We start from the raw sequence: 19688 nt of genomic DNA on the forward strand, positions 1-19688 counted from the left end.
ATGGACTGTATTCCACGTCCCCACTGCTGTCCATCAACGTGGCACCACAAGTCCCGCCCACTTTCGTGACGACTTCCGGCAACAACTCCCATTCCGGCGGAAGAGCTCAGTGTTGTCCTGTAAGTGTGTGTTTTGGCGTTTTTTGCCACATGTGTGTGTGTGTTTGTACTTCTCAAATGTCACGTAGTGATGCTTTAAGCCGCTTCGGCGATTTATAAGAATATGTTTGCATGTAGAAAGTTCATTGTATGAAATCATATACACTGTGGATAGATTGACAGTGTATAATCAGTCCATTTACAGCAGTACTGTGGCAGTACCATGGTACAGTGATGGTATTATTCAAGGTTAAAGGATTAGTTCACCCAAAAATGAAAATGTTATCAGTAACTATTCGCCCTCATGTCGTTCCAAACCCCCTAAGACTTTCTTTCATCTTCGAAACACAAATGAAGATCTTTTAAATGAAATCTGAGAGGCTCCATTGACAGCTACCACTTTGACGCCTCAAAAAGTTCATAAAGAGATCTTTAAACTAATCCATGTGAATCGAGCGGTTTCTATGATGAATAGATATCATTTTGGCTTTTATTAACATATTACCTTTGATCAGCAAACATAAACCAGCTTGACACGAGAGAACAAACCCCATTGGTTCATTGCATTGCACATTATGGCTAAACAAATTGGCAGTTATAGTTTTTCTTGGTAGCACAAAACAGAAGTGATAGTATAAGAACTAGTGTAAGCATTTGTACATAATTATAAATGTAGAAGTGAAATTGCTGTTAAATAAGCTGAATGCATTTGAAGAAAAAAAAATTGAGAGAACAGAGTGTTGTTAAGATGTGAAAGATTTATAGCACAATAATTAGATTTAAAGTTTTTTAGATAATAAATGTACTAACAATGTCAACATTTTTACAAAATGGTCATTAAGTAGGATAAATCTGCTTTAATATGGTTATAAGCCAATTGAGCCGTGACTATATGCACAATATAGCAAGTGTCTTATTGCTTTTATTATGATTTGCTGTTACATCATAAATATATCACACTACACTTTTCATTCCGTTGACTTTCATTCATGCATACGAATGCTTCAGACCACAAGTGCAAGTTCAGGCGAAAACTTTTGTTCCAAAGATCAAGTTTGGTGAACTCTGACCTGACAATTCGCTTCACCTGAACGTGTGTGACCAGTGGAAGATCAATACGTCACGGCGTGACCTGAATTAAAAGAACAGGTTTTTTTTTTGTAATAAAGTCAAGTAAATTTACTTATTTATTAATTTTCATTTTGAGTGTATTCTTATTTCTTATGTTGAATTCATGTTTATGTCAAAAATTTCGCATACTCAAACTCTAGTTTGACCGCAGCTTTGTGCTAAAGCAGAGCTTCGCAAGATTAGATTCCCTAATTTGAAAACCCTGTAATCTGATATATAAAAAATAATTGCTGAAAAATATGTGAGTTTAATGTTGTACAACTTTATTTTTTAGTGTGTTTAGCTTCTTCTTTTTCTTTTTTTTAAAGATTGTATTAATGAAACTGTATTCAAATCAATTTAAGACTAACTAGAACCCCCTAGTGGGCCCCAGACCCCTGGCTGAGAAGATCGAGCCACAGAACACAACAGAACACTCCTATCAAGCAAAGACATTTAATTATGCGATTTTCTTCATTATACTGTTCAGTGAACATCAAACATTCAGCAGTAGAATTCATCCAGTGCACATCCAATGTAATAATTTACAGCATATTGTTACATTGTAGAATTTCTTCCCTGACAATATCTGGGTGGGGACCATATTTCTATAATAAAATGCCATTAATTTTCTTGAATAACCTGAATAACCTAATTTGAGCTTGTAATATGTTTATTGTTTCTGTGTCGAGTAAATATGAGTTATACCTTCAGATGGTTACAACTAAATTATTTCTTTCAGAGGACAAGTCCTGAAGCAGAGACTGTCAGACGGCATCACTCTCTTCATTGGTGTTAGAGCAGACAGTAGAACATAGGGTTGAGTGGGGTAAGATGAGCCAGTTGGTAAGTTGAGACACCCTTGTACCTAGGCAACTGTGCATTGCTTTTGTCATGTGACCAAACGTTGCACATCATATCCGGCTGTCTGTAAATGAGAGAAACACAAAGGAGAAGTAAGTTTGTTTTACTTGGAAAGTTTTTGTTTTTCAGAGTCATAGTATATTCAGCTCTAAAATTATACAGTGCAGACTGCAAATCTGACATTCAAAACAAGATTTAAACTATACAGGTGTAAAAATAAACAGAAAGTTTTTTCATTTAAAAAAAATATATATTCAGCTCTAAAATTACTGACTGAAAATCTGACATTTAAACTATACAGGTGTAAAAATAAACAGATATATAAAAACAAAAAAAATAAACAAAAACAAAAAAAACAACAAAGGTTATGAATTAAAAGTAATATATTTTGATAATATATTTTCATTTTATAATACTTTGTAATGAAAAAAAAATCAATTGGAGAAGCATTTTCATTTGTGGGCTTAAACTCATGGACCACTGGTAAATCATAAAATAATTTATCAAATGTACACTGTAAAAAATATTTTCAAGATTTGTTATCACAACATATTTTCTTTTGTCAAATCAACTTTATAATAATTTATTTAGTTGAGATAACTTATTATTTTGAGTTTCTGATGATTAAATTAATCTCCTTTATTGTATTAACTCACTTTTTCCAGTTCAATGAACTTAAAATTTTAAGGCAACCAGGTTACTTACTTTTTTTAAGTTAAACCATCAATATTTTTTTTACAGTGTAGATTAAAAAAAATGTATTTGATCAAAAATACAGTAAAAACAGTATTATTGTGAAATATTATTCCAATTTGTTTTCTATGTGAATATGAAGAGTTCAGATGCAAAAGCCTCTAAATGCCATTTGAAATTTTCTTCTTTAATGATGATTTTTATCAAACTTGTATATTTAAGTTCAGTAATTTCACTTAAATAACAATTAATAGGTAATTATCATTGCAATTTAAGTGAAATCACTGAACTTAAATATACAAGCTTGATAAAAATGATCATTCTAGAAGAAAATTTCAAATGGCACTTAGAGGCTTTTGCATCTGAACTCTTCATATGTTAAAGTGTAATTTATTCATGTGATGAAAGCTGCATTTTCAGCATCATTGCCAGTCTTCAGTGTCACATGATCCTTCAGAAATCACTCTAATATGATGAATTTGATGCTCAAGAAACATTTATGATTATTATCAATGTTGAAAACAGCTGTGCTGTTTCTAATACATCTAATAAAGGAGTCTTTGATGAATAGAGAGTTCAAACAAACAACATTTGTGCAAATGTCTTCCCAGACGGCAGCACAGTGTCGGCCCACATCTGATACCTGTGAAATGTGGCCCAGATGTGGCCCGGATCTGGACCAACACTATGTTGCCATCTGGGTTTACAGTCACTTCGATCCATTGAATGTATAAAACTATTTAAAACAAATCTTACTGACATCAACTTTTGAATGTTAAAATGCAATTTCATGTTGTCAAATCCAGGAAAGCTATCATGCCACGAAACTACATCCGAAAGACTGACTGGGGCTCGGTGACCTACGAGGAGCTGGAGAAAGCGTTCGTCGAAGTCAAGCGAGGGAAATCCATCAGAACAGTGGCGAAGGAAAGGAAGATCGGCAGGTCCACCCTGCAGAGGTACATGAAGAAGGCTGAGGAAAAGAGAGAGAAGACAGTCGGATACAGGGGAACGGCGGAAGCCAAGAGGATCCTGTCCGAGGAATCGGAGGAGGAGCTGGCAGAAAACATCAGGACGCTGGCTGAACGCACACACAGTCTTACTCCAAAGAAATGCAGGGAAATGGCATTTGAATTCGCACAGAAGAACAACATTCCTGTGCCCAACAACTGGGGGGAGCAGAGGTTAGCAGGTAGGGCTTGACCTGACTGCTCTTGCAGTGAATCACACACTCCTCTTGTGTTGCTGACTTCAGTTTGTGATTCCTTAGGTCGAGATTGGCTTAATAGTTTCATAACCCGCCACGATCTCTACCGGCACATAACTGAAGCGCCGTCTTTGGGAAGCCACGGACAGGTGACAGAGCTAAAGCATATCTGAGCAAATGATTAACTGTTGATGGAGATCCTTCCAGAAACTTCCAGGCTTGGAGATATTTAAATTAATATAGTCTGAGCAATTATAGGCTCAAAAATAATTCAGAAATTGCTCTTTGAGATGAAATGATCAAAACTAAAATGATTTTTTTCTTTAAATAGAAATGAATGTAGACATGTAGAAGATTTCTTATGTCTAATAAAATACTATGTCCATTTTCTAGATCATCAGTTTCAGTCTCGTCAACCAAGACGAAATCAAAGAGGAGAGGGGTGTTCCTGTCCCGCTTCATGACGCTTCAGAGGAGGAGAGCGCTGAGATCTGTGCTTCGGACCGAGACCTGTTGAACAGAGACTTATTTCTTACATGATGTTATATATGGGAAATAAATAAGTGAAATGTAAGGGGAAAAAAAGGTTTAAATATTGTGTTGCTTAATCTTGTTTCCTGTTGGTTTAAGGATATATTTAAGAATATAAGAATAAGTACTGCAAAATTACTTGATCACACATTATTAAATTATTATTATTATCATTATTGTACTTTTGTTTATGTTTTTGTAAATAATTTTTTCTTCAAATAATGCAACAAACATTCATGAAATGTTTCAAATCTGCATCCATATACAGTAGTCACCAAAAGTGATGTCTGGCCTAGGAAAATCGACACCTTCACCCTTTATTCAAATATTATTTATGCTGACATAATCTTTAGGCTGTCATGCAAAGAAATTATGGACACATGTAAAAACAAGAGAGATTTATTTATTTATTGATTATCCGATCATCTGATGTTGTAGTCAATGTACACTCTTAGGAAAGTTAATGTTAATTTTTTTTTGCTAGTGATAATGTTTTGAGCTGTTTAATTCATATAATTTAATAGAAATATAAATTAATTAATTAAAACTACATTCATAAAATTAGCCCATGATGGGAACCCTTAAAAGTTTGAAAAGCATGAAGCACCTAATGGAACTTTTTAAGGTTCAATATAGAACATTTTCTTCTAAGAGAATTATTTTGCCAAAATTTGTCAAATTAATACCTTAATCAATTCTAGTATATATTTTTTTCAAACCCCCCACCCTGTATTGGTTGTCTCTGTTTCTTTAGATCTATTTTATATCTTGTGAAGAAAGAAAAAGGTGTTTCTGAAGATATTAAATACAGTGCAATCAGGAAGTATTAAGATCCTTTCGTATTGTGTTTTATATATATATATATATATATATATATATATACAAGTATATATATATATAAACTATTTCTTTGCTTTTACAAATTTTCTGGCTGGTTCCCATTTACTGTTGGGTCTTTTACGAGTGATAAAACTGAGTTGATGTCTTGCGATTTGATATAAGACTTTATACAGACGGTTGAATGAAGAGAAAGTGCAACGTGCATAATGTCGAATCATGTCCCGCCTTCTAGATAAAACAGCCAATGGCTGATTAGTAAAGTCATCATGTCACTACAGAAACAGGGTTCGGTTTTTTTTTTTTTTTGTCATGATTTGAAATCAAATTTATGAGACAGTTTTTGTCAGATTTCATTGCTGATGTCAAATTTGACTCAAATATGAAATTTAACCGTAAGCTTGGTGAATAGCTTTGGAGAATTTGATTGGAAGACATAGGAGCTGTATGACTAAAACAACTGCCGTTTCAAAGATGGCCGCTGAGTGAAATGTGAACTAGCCTTCTAAGTATTTTGAAGGGCATTTTGCTAATTCCAAGTATTCTCTCAAACATTTATATTATAATATTAAGTAATATTCTTTTTACTGCTTCATTTTTTTTTTTATTATTGTTTATTGATGGGTCAAAGTGCAGTTAAAAGGAAATAATGGGTTAAATTGGAATTTATCATGATTAATGTCGAAGTGGAAACATACAGGTCCTTCTCAAAAAATTAGCATATGGTGATAAAGTTCATTATTTTCCATAATGAAATGATAAAAATTTAACTTTCATATATTTTAGATTCATTGCACACCAACTGAAATATTTCAGGTCTTTTATTGTTTTAATACTGATGATTTTGGCATACAGCTCAAAAAATTAGCATATTTCATCCGACCAATAAAAGAAGTGTTTTTAATACAAAAAAAGTCAACCTTCAAATAATTATGTTCAGTTATGCACTCAATACTTGATCGGGAATCCTTTTGCAGAAATAAATGCTTCAATGTGGCGTGACATGGAGGCAATCAGTCTGTGGCACTGCTGAGGTGTTATGGAGGCCAGGGATGCTTCGATAGCGGCCTTAAGCTCATCCAGAGTGTTGGGTCTTGCGTCTCTCAACTTTCTCTTCACAATATCCCACAGATTCACTATGGGGTTCAGGTCAGGAGAGTTGGCAGGCCAATTGAGCACAGTAATACCATGGCACTGTGAGCAGGTTCCAGGTCATGCTGAAAAATGAAATCTTTATCTCCATAAAGCTTTTCAGCAGATGGAAGCATGAAGTGCACCAAAATCTCCTGATAGCGCTGCACCCTCCCCTTGATAAAACACAGTGGACCAACACCAGCAGCTGACATGGCACCCCAGACCGTGGGTACTTGACACTGGACTTCAGGCATTTTGGCATTTCCTTCTCCCCAGTCTTCCTCCACAGACTCTGGCACCTTGATTTCCGAATGACATGCAACCACTGAGCAACAGTCCAGTGCTGCTTCTCTGTAGCCCAGGTCAGGTGCTTCTGTCGCTGTTTCTGGTTCAAAAGTGGCTTGACCTGGGGAATGCGGCACCTGTAGCCCATTTCCTGCACACGTCTGTGCACGGTGGCTCTGGATGTTTCTACTCCAGACTCAGTCCACTGCTTCCGCAGGTCCCCCAAGGTCTGGTCCTTCTCCACAATCTTCCTCAGGGTCTGGTCACATCTTCTCGTTGTGCAGCGTTTTTTGCCACACTTTTTCCTTCCCACAGACTTCCCACTGAGGTGCCTCGATACAGCACTCTGGGAACAGCCTATTTGTTCAGAAATTTCTTTCTGTGTCTTAGGCCGTGTGTCCACCAAAGCGTTTTTAGCCAGCTGAAAACGCTAGACGCTCTGCTGAAGACGCCGTGCTTTGGGCACTTGAGAGTGTTTTGGCGTTGAGACGTTTCGTTGCTATGATACAGAACGTCCGCTGCAGTTTGAATGTTGTGACAGTTGGTCGGTGTGGTATTAGTCCCGCCCCTCCTCCACTGTGATTGGACGGCTGTCACTAAAAAGTGACAGTGATGAGCACTGCGTTTTATCCAAAGTTGAACATTTTTCAACTCCCAGCGACCAGTAAAAAACGCTGGGCACTCAGCGCTTCAGCGTGAAAAAAACGCTCAGCGCCTCGGTACGCTCATGGTGTTTAAAAAACGCAGCGCTCCCATTGAAAACAATTGAAAACATACGCCAGGCGCGTGGACAAACGCTTTGGTGGACACACAGCCTTACTTGCTTGAGGGTGTCAATGGCCTTCTGGACAGCAGTCAGGTCGGCAGTCTTACCCATGATTGTGGTTTTGAGTAATGAAACAGGCTGGGAGTTTTTAAAAACCTCAGGAATCTTTTGAGGTGTTTAGAGTTAATTAGTTGATTAAGATGATTAGGTTAATAGCTCGTTTAGAGAACCTTTTCATGATATGCTAATTTTTTGAGATAGGAATTTTGGGTTTTCATGAGCTGTATGCCAAAATCATCAGTATTAAAACAATAAAAGACCTAAAATATTTCAGTTGGTGTGCAATGAATCTAAAATATATGAAAGTTTAATTTTTATCATTACATTATGGAAAATAATGAACTTTATCACAATTTGCAAATTTTTTTGAGAAGGACCTGTATCTCAACAGAACATGAAGGTTGGCTGATGTAGGTGTTGCATTATTCCACATTGACGCATAGGCGGCGCTATTTCTCTGTGTTTTGTCCAGTTAGCGCACAGTGGGAGTGTTCCGCCTCTGTCAAGGGCTCCTTCTCCAACACTGCTGTCATTTACAACCAGAAAACACACAAAGAAAGACGACTGGTGAGAGTGTAAATCTGAGCGCGTGACAGTGCTGCATGTGTGTCCGTGTTCATGCTGTCTGCGGGTCGTCGGGTCTGATCTCGGGCGCAGGTGGATCATTTACCGCATTCATCAGCTGAGCCTCGGACATCAGCATCAGCATCAGTCGGTAAGACAACTACTCATATAAATGATTCATGCCAGTAAGTTACATCAGATCACATCAATTAACTTCACGATACGACTCAACTGCTTTATTAATAAGCCTGAATAAGTAGCCCAATGAAACCATATTTTCCTGTAGCCTAAATGGATTTATGCTTTGAATAATAGTAACTGGTTTCATAAGAGGGGAATGCAGCAAATTTTCATAATCATTAAAGGATTTTATTATAGCAAGACATAACGGGGGTATATAGCAAGACATAACGTCAATGTGTAGTATTACACATTATCTGTATTGGTAGGCTATAGACGGCGTTCATGTGTGCTGGAACATTATGATCCTGGTACTGCACATTATGATAGACACAGCCTTACAGAAATTATGCAGTAGGAACTGTTGAATACCAGTACATTTTAGGAAGTAGTTTATATTCATTCTGTTTTGACTTGCTTTTACTAGCAAAGCAAAATCAGATGACTCACTCATTGTTATGAAAATGAGAATTTTAGTCTTAGCGTTGCATTGAAAAAGTGAAATTCATGATAGATTGGTTATACCTGGTGCATAAAATTCAATTCACATCTATTTGTATAGCACTTTTCACAATACACATCGTTTCAAAGCAGCTTTACAGCATATCCATATTACAATTTAGAGTGATGTGTTATCAGAGGTGTCTAAGTTACTTCAGAAATGTACATATACAAAATCACAGTTAGCTAAAAATGTATTAATTTAACAATGTAATAATTTAAGGCAAAAACAATGAGCTCAATTGAAGTAATGAATACTTGTTTAAAATGTATGAACACACTCTTTTGTGTTGTATTCGGCAACCATAAACAGAAAACTTTTGAAAGATATGACTTGGTGGACGAATTTTTCTCATAATATTTATTACTATTAATGAATGAAATAATTTATTGAAAATCTGTGTCTTTTATCATATTGATATGTAAAATAACTGCAACACACATGAAAGGGATAGTTCACCCAAGAATGAAGCCATCCTCAGGCCATCCAATATGTAGGTGTCTTTTTTTCTTTAGTAGAAGATTTTTATCTGAAACAGTGGTCATTGGTGATTGATTAAATACAAGTCAATGGCTACCATCCAACCCGATCTCACGACCAAATCGTACGAAATCGACGCATGATTAAAAAGTGTCTAAATCGTACTAACTCGTACGAATTAGTATGATTTTGCTAAATCGTACATTTTACGAATTGGCCAATTCGTATGAATTTGTACGAATGACCTACCCTTTACCCCGCCCCTAAACCTAACCATCACGTGGGTTTAGACAAATCGTACGAATTCGGACGAGTGAGGTCGTACGTGAAGCCATCTTCGGAAAACAGTCTCAAATAGTCAAACCACAAACGACATGCTAATTGAGCTGAACTGTATGAAGTTCAGCGAACTTCTGAACTCTATGAATGGCATTCGTGGTTCGACTTGTCGAGACTGTTTTCCAAGATGGCTCCTGCCTGTATACACAAAGTGAACTGTCTTTATTAAATATCTTCTTATTAAACGGTCTGTACACTTACAGTTCTCAATGCTTCGTTTTGCATGTATATCGCTTTGTACAGTTACTGCAGAACAACTCAATATGTCGGTAGAAATTAAAGTTTAAGCTCCAATCTCCTCCTGAAGATCCTGAAAAAGTCTTTGGTGCCTCAGTGGCTGTCAATCTGATCTGTCGATCATGACGTCACACTCAACCGTTTTTAACTAAAACCAAACTTATTTAAAAAACGAACATTTGATCTTACATCAGCGTGATGAAAACTACCTAAAATGTATTTGAAGTGTAATTTGATTGTTTAGTTTGTCTCACGTCTTATTAGATCACAATGGAGTGGGCGGGGTTTATGAGCTATCCCGCATCCAGCCACCTGGGGGCGATAGAAACAGTTTGACTTCACTTTTCAGGACTTGAGACAAATCACATTTGTTTGATTGATTTTACTTTTAGGACGTTTAGACATCTGATGATGTTTTAGGTCATATTTATGCAGAAATATAGAAAATGCTAAAGGATTCATAAACATTCCCGCACCACTATCCTATTATGCGACAGGAAGCATAAGACCTCATTGTATCACCGTAAAGTAATTTTCTGTTTATTGTAATCATCTCTCTGGTCACAGTGCGGCAGAGAAAGCAGATATGGTCTTTGCTCTGCGGTGTGACATGTGAGACTCGCAGTCAGGAAAGTATATTGTCAGCAGAGTCGCTCGCATCATGGTTGTGCAGAAAGGAAGGAAATGACCTTTATCAAAACACATCAGTCAAACGTACGTAGTGTGCAGCACTGAACACCTCGCTGATTAAACCTTCATTATTAATCATTCTGGTCAATCAATATCTGGACTTGGCTACTTAATTATTGGCATTATGTTTAGAATGTGTAGCCTGAGAAGAGCTGGATCCCCAGTGTAACTTAAAGTCCCCCTGTAGTCAATAACGTTATACCTTAAAACGCTTATTTGATCACCAAAATTACATATTTAAAAATTTTTTCCTTGAGAAAAAGTTCTTCATGCCTTAAAATCAGAGGTGGAAAGTAAAAGTTACAGTAGGCCTACTTGAGTAGATTTTTCAGCTTTTCTACTTTCTTTAGTACTAACAATTTATTAGTACTCTATCCACCACTGCTTAAAATATCTTGAATGTAACTCGACACTCTTGCCTCATTTAGCATATGCGGTTCTATGAATATGCAAATGAGCTCCGCCTCCACTCACTCACTCAGCTCAGAGATCCACTTGTTGACGATCACACGTTGATCTGATTGGTTACAAGATAGCGTGTGACGTCAGAAATGTATACTAAATGAGACAAGGGTGTAGAGTTACATTCAAGCTATTTTAAGTCTACATGGGGATTTTAGAGTAACAGCATCTTACTTGATCTTGTAGAGGTGAGGGAAGGATGCTATTGAACACTGTGTTTTTTATGCTTTTCTTTTTCTGCTTTGCTCGGACCGCTTCAGGCTTAAGTTGCATAAAGTGTTGCATCTGTTATTATTTGGATCTTGATTGTACGAGCAAGATTTAGTTGCCAAAGGCCAACAGCTTGGATTAAATCCACAGGCAAATCCTATCAGAACTTTTGTGAACCCAAGAGCAGTTAGCAAATTAGAAATTGAATTGGTGAGCGGAAAGTTGTACCCACTGGTTAGTCGTATAAGTAACCCAAAATTAATGTCATTATGATGTCCCACATATGTATGCATGGATTTTTTTTTAAATCAAATTTTTTAAAGAACATTTTCATATATATTCGTAAAAAAATACTTGTCAAATTCACTGTCAAAAATCTGAGCGTATAGGTTGATAGAATGAGATATGAGGGTGAATGAATATCTGCAAGCTTCAGTAAGAGTGTATTACTGTTTTTGCAAACTAGTTCATCATATTATCCAAGTGCAAATCAAATAATCTTTATTTGGTGCTAAGCACAGAAATCCGGTCAAATACTCATTGAGTGAGAGATTGCACCATTGTTATTCAGGAACAAAACAAGAGTGTATTCAGATTGTTTTAATACCAAGACTGTGAAAGCGCTTTTTTTTTTTTTCCCAAACCATTGCATTTTTCTACGAGTGTGTTCCAGCATGCTGTTAAGCCGCGTGTTTGTAGTCAACACTGCAGAATGCTCAGGAACGTCCTAATCTAATCTAGCCTCCATATGTTTCTCTTTAAGAGATCCTCCCATGCTTAAGACCTTTCGTCTGTGCGATGGTCAGAAATTCCTTACATAATTGTACCTTGGCACTTGTCCCTGAGAGTTTGTGGCATTTCAGCTTTAATTCAGTTTTGGCCTTTGCTGAACAACCACACGTAAAGTTCATGTTAACTAGAATATCCAACAGGGTGTTTGATGTAAACAATGTTAAAGAGTGTAGAATATTTGGTGTTTTTATTCCAGGACAAGCATTATATCAAAGTATTAAACTTGCAACACGGGGCTCATTGGAAAAATGTGTTTGCAAAAATCCAATACACTTTCAAAACTTCAGTTTCCCACTGAAATGAACACTGGAGGTTGAAAAAACATCAACAAAGTTTATTATTTTTCACACAAATGAAATTATGATTACAGGGGACGATTATCAAGTAATAAAGGCTTATTTTCGTGCAGTTTCTTGCACAATACTATGTTATGAGCCGAAAAAACTTTTATCATAGTGCATAGATCTGTAAAGTAATACATTTTGACATTTGCATCACATAATCAGCTCCGTATATATGACATTTCTAACATGTACAACCTGGTACAGCATTTTGATTAAAAAAAAGCTCAAAGCTCACTTGTAGAAGCAGCTAAACGGACATTGCTTCAGCAAATATATTTATCTCACGTTTGCTTTGTTAACACTATCAGTCAGGTTTAGCATTAAAAACAAAATAATAGTCCAATGCACTCGAATTAGAAAAAAAGTTAAAAAGCCTTTATTTTATCATGGCTTTTATCAATAAAATTGGTGACAGATACACCTATGCGTTGCGGCTAATGCCTTCGTCAGGGTGTGCGTGGAGAAAGTGGTGCGATTGAGCATTAACAACATGCATTTCATTTCAGAACTCGATACGTGCAACAACCAATGCAATAAAACGTTGACAGATTTACATTTTTACGTTTACATCTGTTTTAGATTAGACTTTTAGCACCACTGGACATTTGACTTTGAAAGCGTGATAAAATGCGCAAGAAGCAACGTAATATCATGTTTCCCAAATGTTCCACAAGCTCGATTTTCCAATGAACCTGAGTTAAAAACTTTGGTGGTAACTCGTCCCATTTGTTCAGTGAACATAAGAAAATCTCTCAAAACATGCGGATTGTTGAGAAGGTGTGTTATTACTATTCTAAGCTATTGAACTGCAGGTTAATGATAAAAATACAGGATCTGTATTAAAGGACATGAGACTTATCTAGGCACTGAAATATCATAGACACTCTTTTCACTTCAGTAAATAATCACAATGCAGCAGAACACACTCACAACTGCATATCATCATACTGAAAACCACTGGAAAAACTGCTCCTCCAACCACATGATCAACTTGCTGTGTGAATGTCTCTTCTACAGCTGAGAAACTCTGTAAAGCATCTCGCTGATGTTATTTCAATCAGTTTCATGGAGTGCAGAGACCCACACTTGTTACCTATCAAATGAGTTCTAACTTTACAGTTTTTTTCCAATTTGTTCAATGCGTGTTGTCTGATTTTCTTGATGTACAATGTGTCACTTTAGTCATTATGCTGAAGAAATGGTGAAAATAACATTTAAAAAATGATTTTGAACTCACATTAAAGAGCTTTGAAAGGTTTTGGAATGGCATGAGGGTAAATGATTACACAACAACTGTTATTTTCATACTCACACACAGCATGGTTGTGTTATTATATTTTTATTTAAAAAAATCTTGAAATGTAACGTTTATAGGCCTTATACAGACAGATTCATGGACCAAGATGAAAATGTAATTAATTAATCAAAAAGGAGACATTTTTAAATCTGTGAGGGTGTGAAATGGGTTAAGGTGATAGACTTTGATTTAATGTGATTCGTAGTCACAATGTATCCATCATGTTTCTTAAAGGGATAGTTCACTTTGAAATTAGTTTTTGATATGTTTTAGCTTACCTCAAGGGCATCCAAGATGTAGGTGTCTTTGTTTTCACAGTTTTTTAAATTTTGATATTTTTCGGTCAAACCGGTGTTGTCTATCAGTCACATAATGCAGTTTTAGGGGGTCCACCCTCGATTCACCTCTTAAAGAGCCCCTATCATCGCATTTAAAATGTTTCTATTTTTGTTTTAGGAGTTCCCAAAAACAGTTTAACATGCATGCAAGGATAAAAAACACTTTATTTGTCTTATAATATGCATTTATTTTTAACTGATTTGCTCACCGACTCCCAAATGATTCGTACGACGACTCATTTTTCCAAACCACTCCTTTGCATGACGCTAATTGGCGGTGATTGGTCAGATGACAGACCCAGTCAGTTATTGTTTGTTAGCATAACGCATAAACATATTGATAAAGCACTGCAGTACTACAAGACGCTCTATTCTTTATGACAACTCCAATAACAGCGACAAACATTTCACATATTTAAAAAAAATTGACATTGGAGACCTAGAAGCTGCGCTGAGCGTAACTTACACACACGCGCACACACATACTAATTGCGCCATCCCTCCTCGCGCCCGACGCTACAAAACCGTTCAAAACCCATAAAAGCAACAATTATTAATAATACTTACAGGTTGTGATTCGAAGGAGGAAGCTGATCCATATACACTGGGTAAAGTAAGTTACTGAGCCCTCCTTCAGGAACAACCGCTTGCGAATCCACATTTGAATTCATTTATGTTTTTGAACTATTCATAATTAAAATGATTAAAACACAATCGGGCTATACTGTTGTGGTATCGTTGCAAATATGAACTCTAACCACCGATTCTTCACATGCTCATCCCTAGTAAATAAAAAGAAAGTGGCTGAACTATCTTTGCATTGTAGAACACAGCGTCTTCTCGACATGATGCTATGATGAAGTATTTGAATGTGTAGACTTCAAGTTTACACTTCCGTCTGCGCGCGCAGTAACTGGTCGCGGCCAATATGCTTATGTTTCGTATCTACGTCACTACGAACCAGCTAATGACTCGTTTCAAAAACAATTCATTTCATAGACTCACAGTCGACTCTCACTTTTGAAAGACAATAACTTATAGATCAGTATGCATAGATCAGTTGGACATGGTTACACGAGGTAAAAACGATATAAATACTGTTCGTATTCTCACACAAACCGCTCGTTTTGTGTCTTAGGCCATCAATGGGTACTTACATTTACGAGTCATTAAATCATGTTTAATTTTGACTTTTCTGTGCATGCTCTTTGAGGTGGACCCCCTAAACCTGCATTATATGACTCATAGACAACACCGGTTTGACTGAAAAATATCAAAATTGAAAAAACTGTGGAAACAACGACACCTACATCTTTGATACCCTTGAGGTAAGCTAAAACATAAAAAAATAATTTCAAAGTGAACTATCCCTTTAAAGTTTCAGTGACAGCGCAGTTTAGCAAAGCCTGGGGGGGGGGGGGGGGTAGCGTGGCTCGTCACCAAACTCTGTGAAAAGATTTCTCATGAAAGCCAAACTAAAAAATGTCTACTCTGAGATGCCCATAGAAATATAGTAAGGGAGAATGACCTATAGTATCAGGAGCAGCTCGGTGTCTTTAGCTCAGATGAACCAGAGTGACTGAAACCCTGCCATTGTCAATCAGTGTACTTCCTGTTTTCTGTGGTTGTGCACAGGAATTAAGTTTCAGGCAGGTGATGCATGTGTGTTCTTCAATTGTGGGTTCATGATGCAAAATGTTGATTGGTTGTTGTTTTTGAAATGTAAAACAAAGCTTGTTGGCTTTTTGTTTGTAGATGTTACATTTATCGAAGACTCCTGCCCTTTTTGCAGTGCTTGATACCACCATGTTTTACAATAACCAGAAATAATTCGTTAAAGAAATTCATTTAAGATTTAAATTGCGATTTTGTTTCCCAAAATAATTTGAAAGTTGTGATTTGGTGTGAAAAACTGCCATTTCTTTGTGGTCAGATTCTGTACTTGACAAAAGTGAAGTGAAGCATGCAATAAAGGTTGAAACTGATCACAGTTTCAGTCATGCCTCATGATGATCTATTGTGCATTTGACACAATGTCAATGATGACCCAATTATGACTTTGCAATGCATGTAAAAATGTATTATGTTGTGTGTCATATCAGAATTCGCTGATGTCAAGCTGTAGTGTGAGATTAGCAAAGTTGATTTAAGATGTTAATATAATTATATCAATAAGTACACTAATAACAGCACTTTTCTGAGGATATTTAAGGTATGATTCTTAAAAAATGAAAAGCTACTTCCTTGATTGCCCTGAAGGGTATTATGGTTTTGTAGAATCTGAGTTATTCCTTCACAAGCCAAAAATGTAAAGTAGGGGCAAGGCAGACAGTAATGGCTTTATTAAGCAACTGGTCAATAGTCAGTAGTATCTGGGTCATTGCCTTAAGGAGAGATGAGACATTGATGTTGCCTTCGCTGGCTGTAATAGTATAAGGCGAGGATTGTTACCTCTTTCTTTGCAAAGGGAAATCAACCCTCTAGCATTGGTCCCATGCAAAGATATCCTGCCAGACTTGGTGACATTTGTGGTAAAACACATCCTTTCATGCGTGCTGCAAGGTGTAGCTGCATCATCTCAAGTCACATTCAACCTGAAGTTGCACTGAACTGCCAAAAGATCACTGACTTTTTATTGTGTATTAGAAAATTCATATATACATATATATATATATATACATGTATATACATATGTATATGTCTTCGACAGAAGACATAACTTTACACAGATTTAGAACAACTTGAAGGTGACTAAATAATAACAGAATTTTCATTTTTGGGTGTCTATCCCTTTAATTAATATGGCAATGTTAATGTATTTGGTCTTGGGAGACTGTTGATTATTGCTGCTATGTATGGACTTGTTGCTACTGCCAATAGATACTCAGACACACTGCTGTGAGCATTTAAAGGGATACTCCACTTATAGAAATAGGCTCATTTTACAACTCCCTCAGAGTTAAACAGTTGAGTTTTACGGTTTTCGAATCCATTCAGCCGATTTTCTGATATTTAGAAGACCATCAGTAACCAGACAGTTTCTGGTCTCATTGAATTCCATAGTAGGAAAAAATATATACTATGGTAGTCAATGAGACCAGACACTATCTGGTTACTGATAGTCTTCTAAATATCAGAAAATTGCCTGAATACATTCGAAAACAGTAAAACTCAACTTTTTAACTCTGAGGGAGTTGTAAAATAAGCCTATTTCCAAAAAAAGTGGAGTATCCCTTTAAGTTTTGCTGCTGGATAAATACAAATACATCAATCCCATAGCAGGTCTAAGCAGGTGGAGCTGGCTTGGGGAGCTAGAGGGTCTCAGAGGAACTATGATAATGTGGTGCAGGACTACCCTAAAGCAAACACCGAACCAAACTGTTTAAATGTTGAGCAAGCATCTTATTGGTTGCATGATCAGCAGTGGCCAATCAGCTTGTGCCTTGCAGTAATGATGTGATTGCTTGTCAATTGCATGTAAAGAACCATTAGCCTGCATCTTCTAGAGTTTCATGCCTGTTTGATTAGCATTGTCATGCCATTATCTGCCGCAAGGGTTTTAAGGGGAAGCAGTGGTCTGTTATGCGTGCAAATAATGGGAACATCATGGCATCATGCATATATTAATGATTATAAATCTCATCTGTCTGGGAGAATTGAAATAATAGATCAGATGTTTGTTTGAAAGGTTTTCTAAAACTTAAAGTGAACCAGCTACAGTCTACAGAGGCTGGTGACTATTAGGTCTTGTGATCTGGATCACAAAAGGAGGACTTGTCTACTGGATACTGAGGGAAATGCATGATGTCATTAGAACGAGCCCCCGGCACAGCGGAGAGAAGAAGTTGTATATATTTTAGCAGCTTTATTAATGAAATCAGACGTAGATGTTAAGGGTCTGTTGCTTGATGCAATGCAAAAATAGCTAGTAGATGATGTAATGGGCATTAGTTTGTAAACAACAGGGTTGTTATGTGTTAATAAGAGAGAAATGTGCAGAGCTGTGGGTACTTACGACCAGAGTTAAGAACCACTGATAGACCTCCAGTTCAGAACAATCTCACTCCATGGAAAACAAGATCTTCTTAGTGCCGGCTGAAAGGACTACCTCATGACATGACTGGAAGTGGGTTTTATGACATGTTTATCCAGTAAATTTAGAATTTCAGGATTGCTGTGCAAGTAAATCTCACTCCTCTAATCTCAACAGACTTCTGGGCAAAGTGGGACATTCCCAAGAGGAAGATAATGTTGGCCATCTTCAGGAAGCAGGAGACCTTCTCCCTGCTGAAAAAAACAATAGAAACCATTACAGAAATGGTAATGGTTTCCACTACAAAACCATTACAAACCATCAGCCGTTAACCATTAAAACCATTACAAAATGGTGTCCATTTGTATAGGTTTGTATAGGTTTCCATTACACATTTGTATTGGTAATGATATATTTAATGGTTTCCTTTAGAGTTTGTATTGGTTCTGATTTGTAATGGTTTCCATTACAAACATGTATTGGTCATGATTTGAACATATTTAATGGTTTCCATTACAAATTTGTATTGGTCATGATTTGAACATATTTAATGGTTTCCATTACAAATTTGTATTGGTCATGATTTGAACATATTTAATGGTTTCCATTACAAATTTGTATTGGTCATGATTTGAATATATTTAATGGTTAGGACAACCTATGTGTGTGGGTCAGGTTTTGACCTGATCACTCCCGACAAGAGCTGTTAAACCTGAAATCACATGGGACCAATGTTTTGACCAATGGCTATGACCAGTTTTTAAAAACTGTATCTAGCCTATTAATCATGTGTAGCCTACACTAAATCATTATTATCAAACCAAAGGAATCACTAAATTTATTGGAGTCCTAATGGTTCATAATGGTGTCCAGTAGATACCAATATGTAACCTATAATTTTCAAAGGTGTTCTATTGGTCCTTAATGGTATCCAATAGAAAACATAAACCACCACTAGAAGAAAGCAAATTACCAATAGAGAATTACTAGGACCATCACAGTTTCAATTAAAACCAATACAGAGAAAAAGACAAAACATGCCACCAATAGAAGAAAGCAAATTACCAATAGAGACCTACTAGGATAATTAACAGTTTCCATTAAAACCAATACATTTCCCTTTATAACCATTAAAACCATTAGGAATTCTGTAATGGTTTCTATTGTTTTTTTCAGCAGGGCTGTATCTGCTTGTTTGTCTTGCTACATAGACAAACCATCTGTGACATCATTCAACATCTGAATTGAATCTGACCTTGTTTGGAAAGTTACTATATACTCTGAATCTCTAACTACAGCTTGATTGTTTTTTGTTGTTTATATTATCCAGAATATAAATTGACCAAGATGTTTGGTGTGAGTCGCATCATTTGTTTCTCAGGCTGGTTGTGCGCACTCTCCTGGGAGAAGTGCCCATACAAGAAATTCTGCCCTTTATGACGTCATCCAGGGCCATTCTAGGAAAAAAAAAAAAAACCTTCCGAAACTTACACAAAGCCTGAAGGAGTGTATTTGACAGAAATACGCGTCATAGTGTAGTTCTATACTTTGGCAATGTTTAGCATGAGAATCCAACTCTTTAACAGTGTAAATAAGTCAGAATGCATGAAATGGCATTAGACATCCCCTTTAAGA

General features: G+C 36.5%; 2 protein-coding genes across 5 annotated transcripts in view; both read left to right on the forward strand.

Annotated features, from left to right (window-relative positions):
- The first annotated feature begins 5 nt into the window (after positions 1-5).
- On the forward strand, positions 6-4676 carry LOC120482121 (uncharacterized). Of its 3 annotated transcripts, none has more exons than XM_039676130.2 (5): positions 6-119; positions 1951-2164; positions 3572-3957; positions 4036-4121; positions 4366-4676. In XM_039676130.2, the coding sequence occupies exons 3-5, from the start codon at positions 3582-3584 to the stop codon at positions 4510-4512; spliced, it is 609 nt and encodes a 202-aa protein (XP_039532064.1). In that variant the 5' UTR covers positions 6-119; positions 1951-2164; positions 3572-3581; the 3' UTR covers positions 4513-4676. The 3 variants fall into 3 exon arrangements, with proteins under 3 accessions (XP_039532064.1, XP_039532065.1, XP_039532063.1); XM_039676131.2 differs by having other exon boundaries at positions 1951-2054; XM_039676129.2 differs by lacking the exons at positions 6-119; positions 1951-2164 and having other exon boundaries at positions 3151-3957.
- Positions 4677-8057: 3381 nt separating this feature from the next.
- Positions 8058-19688, forward strand: part of cdc42se2 (CDC42 small effector 2) — a 35947-nt gene continuing 24316 nt past the window's right edge. For both annotated transcript variants that reach the window (XM_039675354.2, XM_039675356.2), the window contains exon 1: positions 8058-8300. The gene's annotated coding sequence lies outside the window, so the exon portion shown is untranslated. The remainder of the gene's footprint in view (positions 8301-19688) is intronic.

This window comes from Pimephales promelas, chromosome 23 (assembly GCF_988280905.1).
Source record: "Pimephales promelas chromosome 23, fPimPro1.hap1.1, whole genome shotgun sequence".
Lineage (NCBI taxonomy): Eukaryota > Metazoa > Chordata > Actinopteri > Cypriniformes > Leuciscidae > Pimephales > Pimephales promelas.

Bases quoted from the DNA above. Each gene is read 5' to 3' on its own strand.
- LOC120482121 (XM_039676129.2), top strand. From the start codon at position 3,546: ATGCAATTTCATGTTGTCAAATCCAGGAAAGCTATCATGCCACGAAAC. The intron at 3,958-4,035 runs GTAGGGCTTGAC...GTGATTCCTTAG, and splicing joins GGGGGAGCAGAGGTTAGCAG to GTCGAGATTGGCTTAATAGT. The intron at 4,122-4,365 runs GTGACAGAGCTA...TCCATTTTCTAG, and splicing joins CTTTGGGAAGCCACGGACAG to ATCATCAGTTTCAGTCTCGT.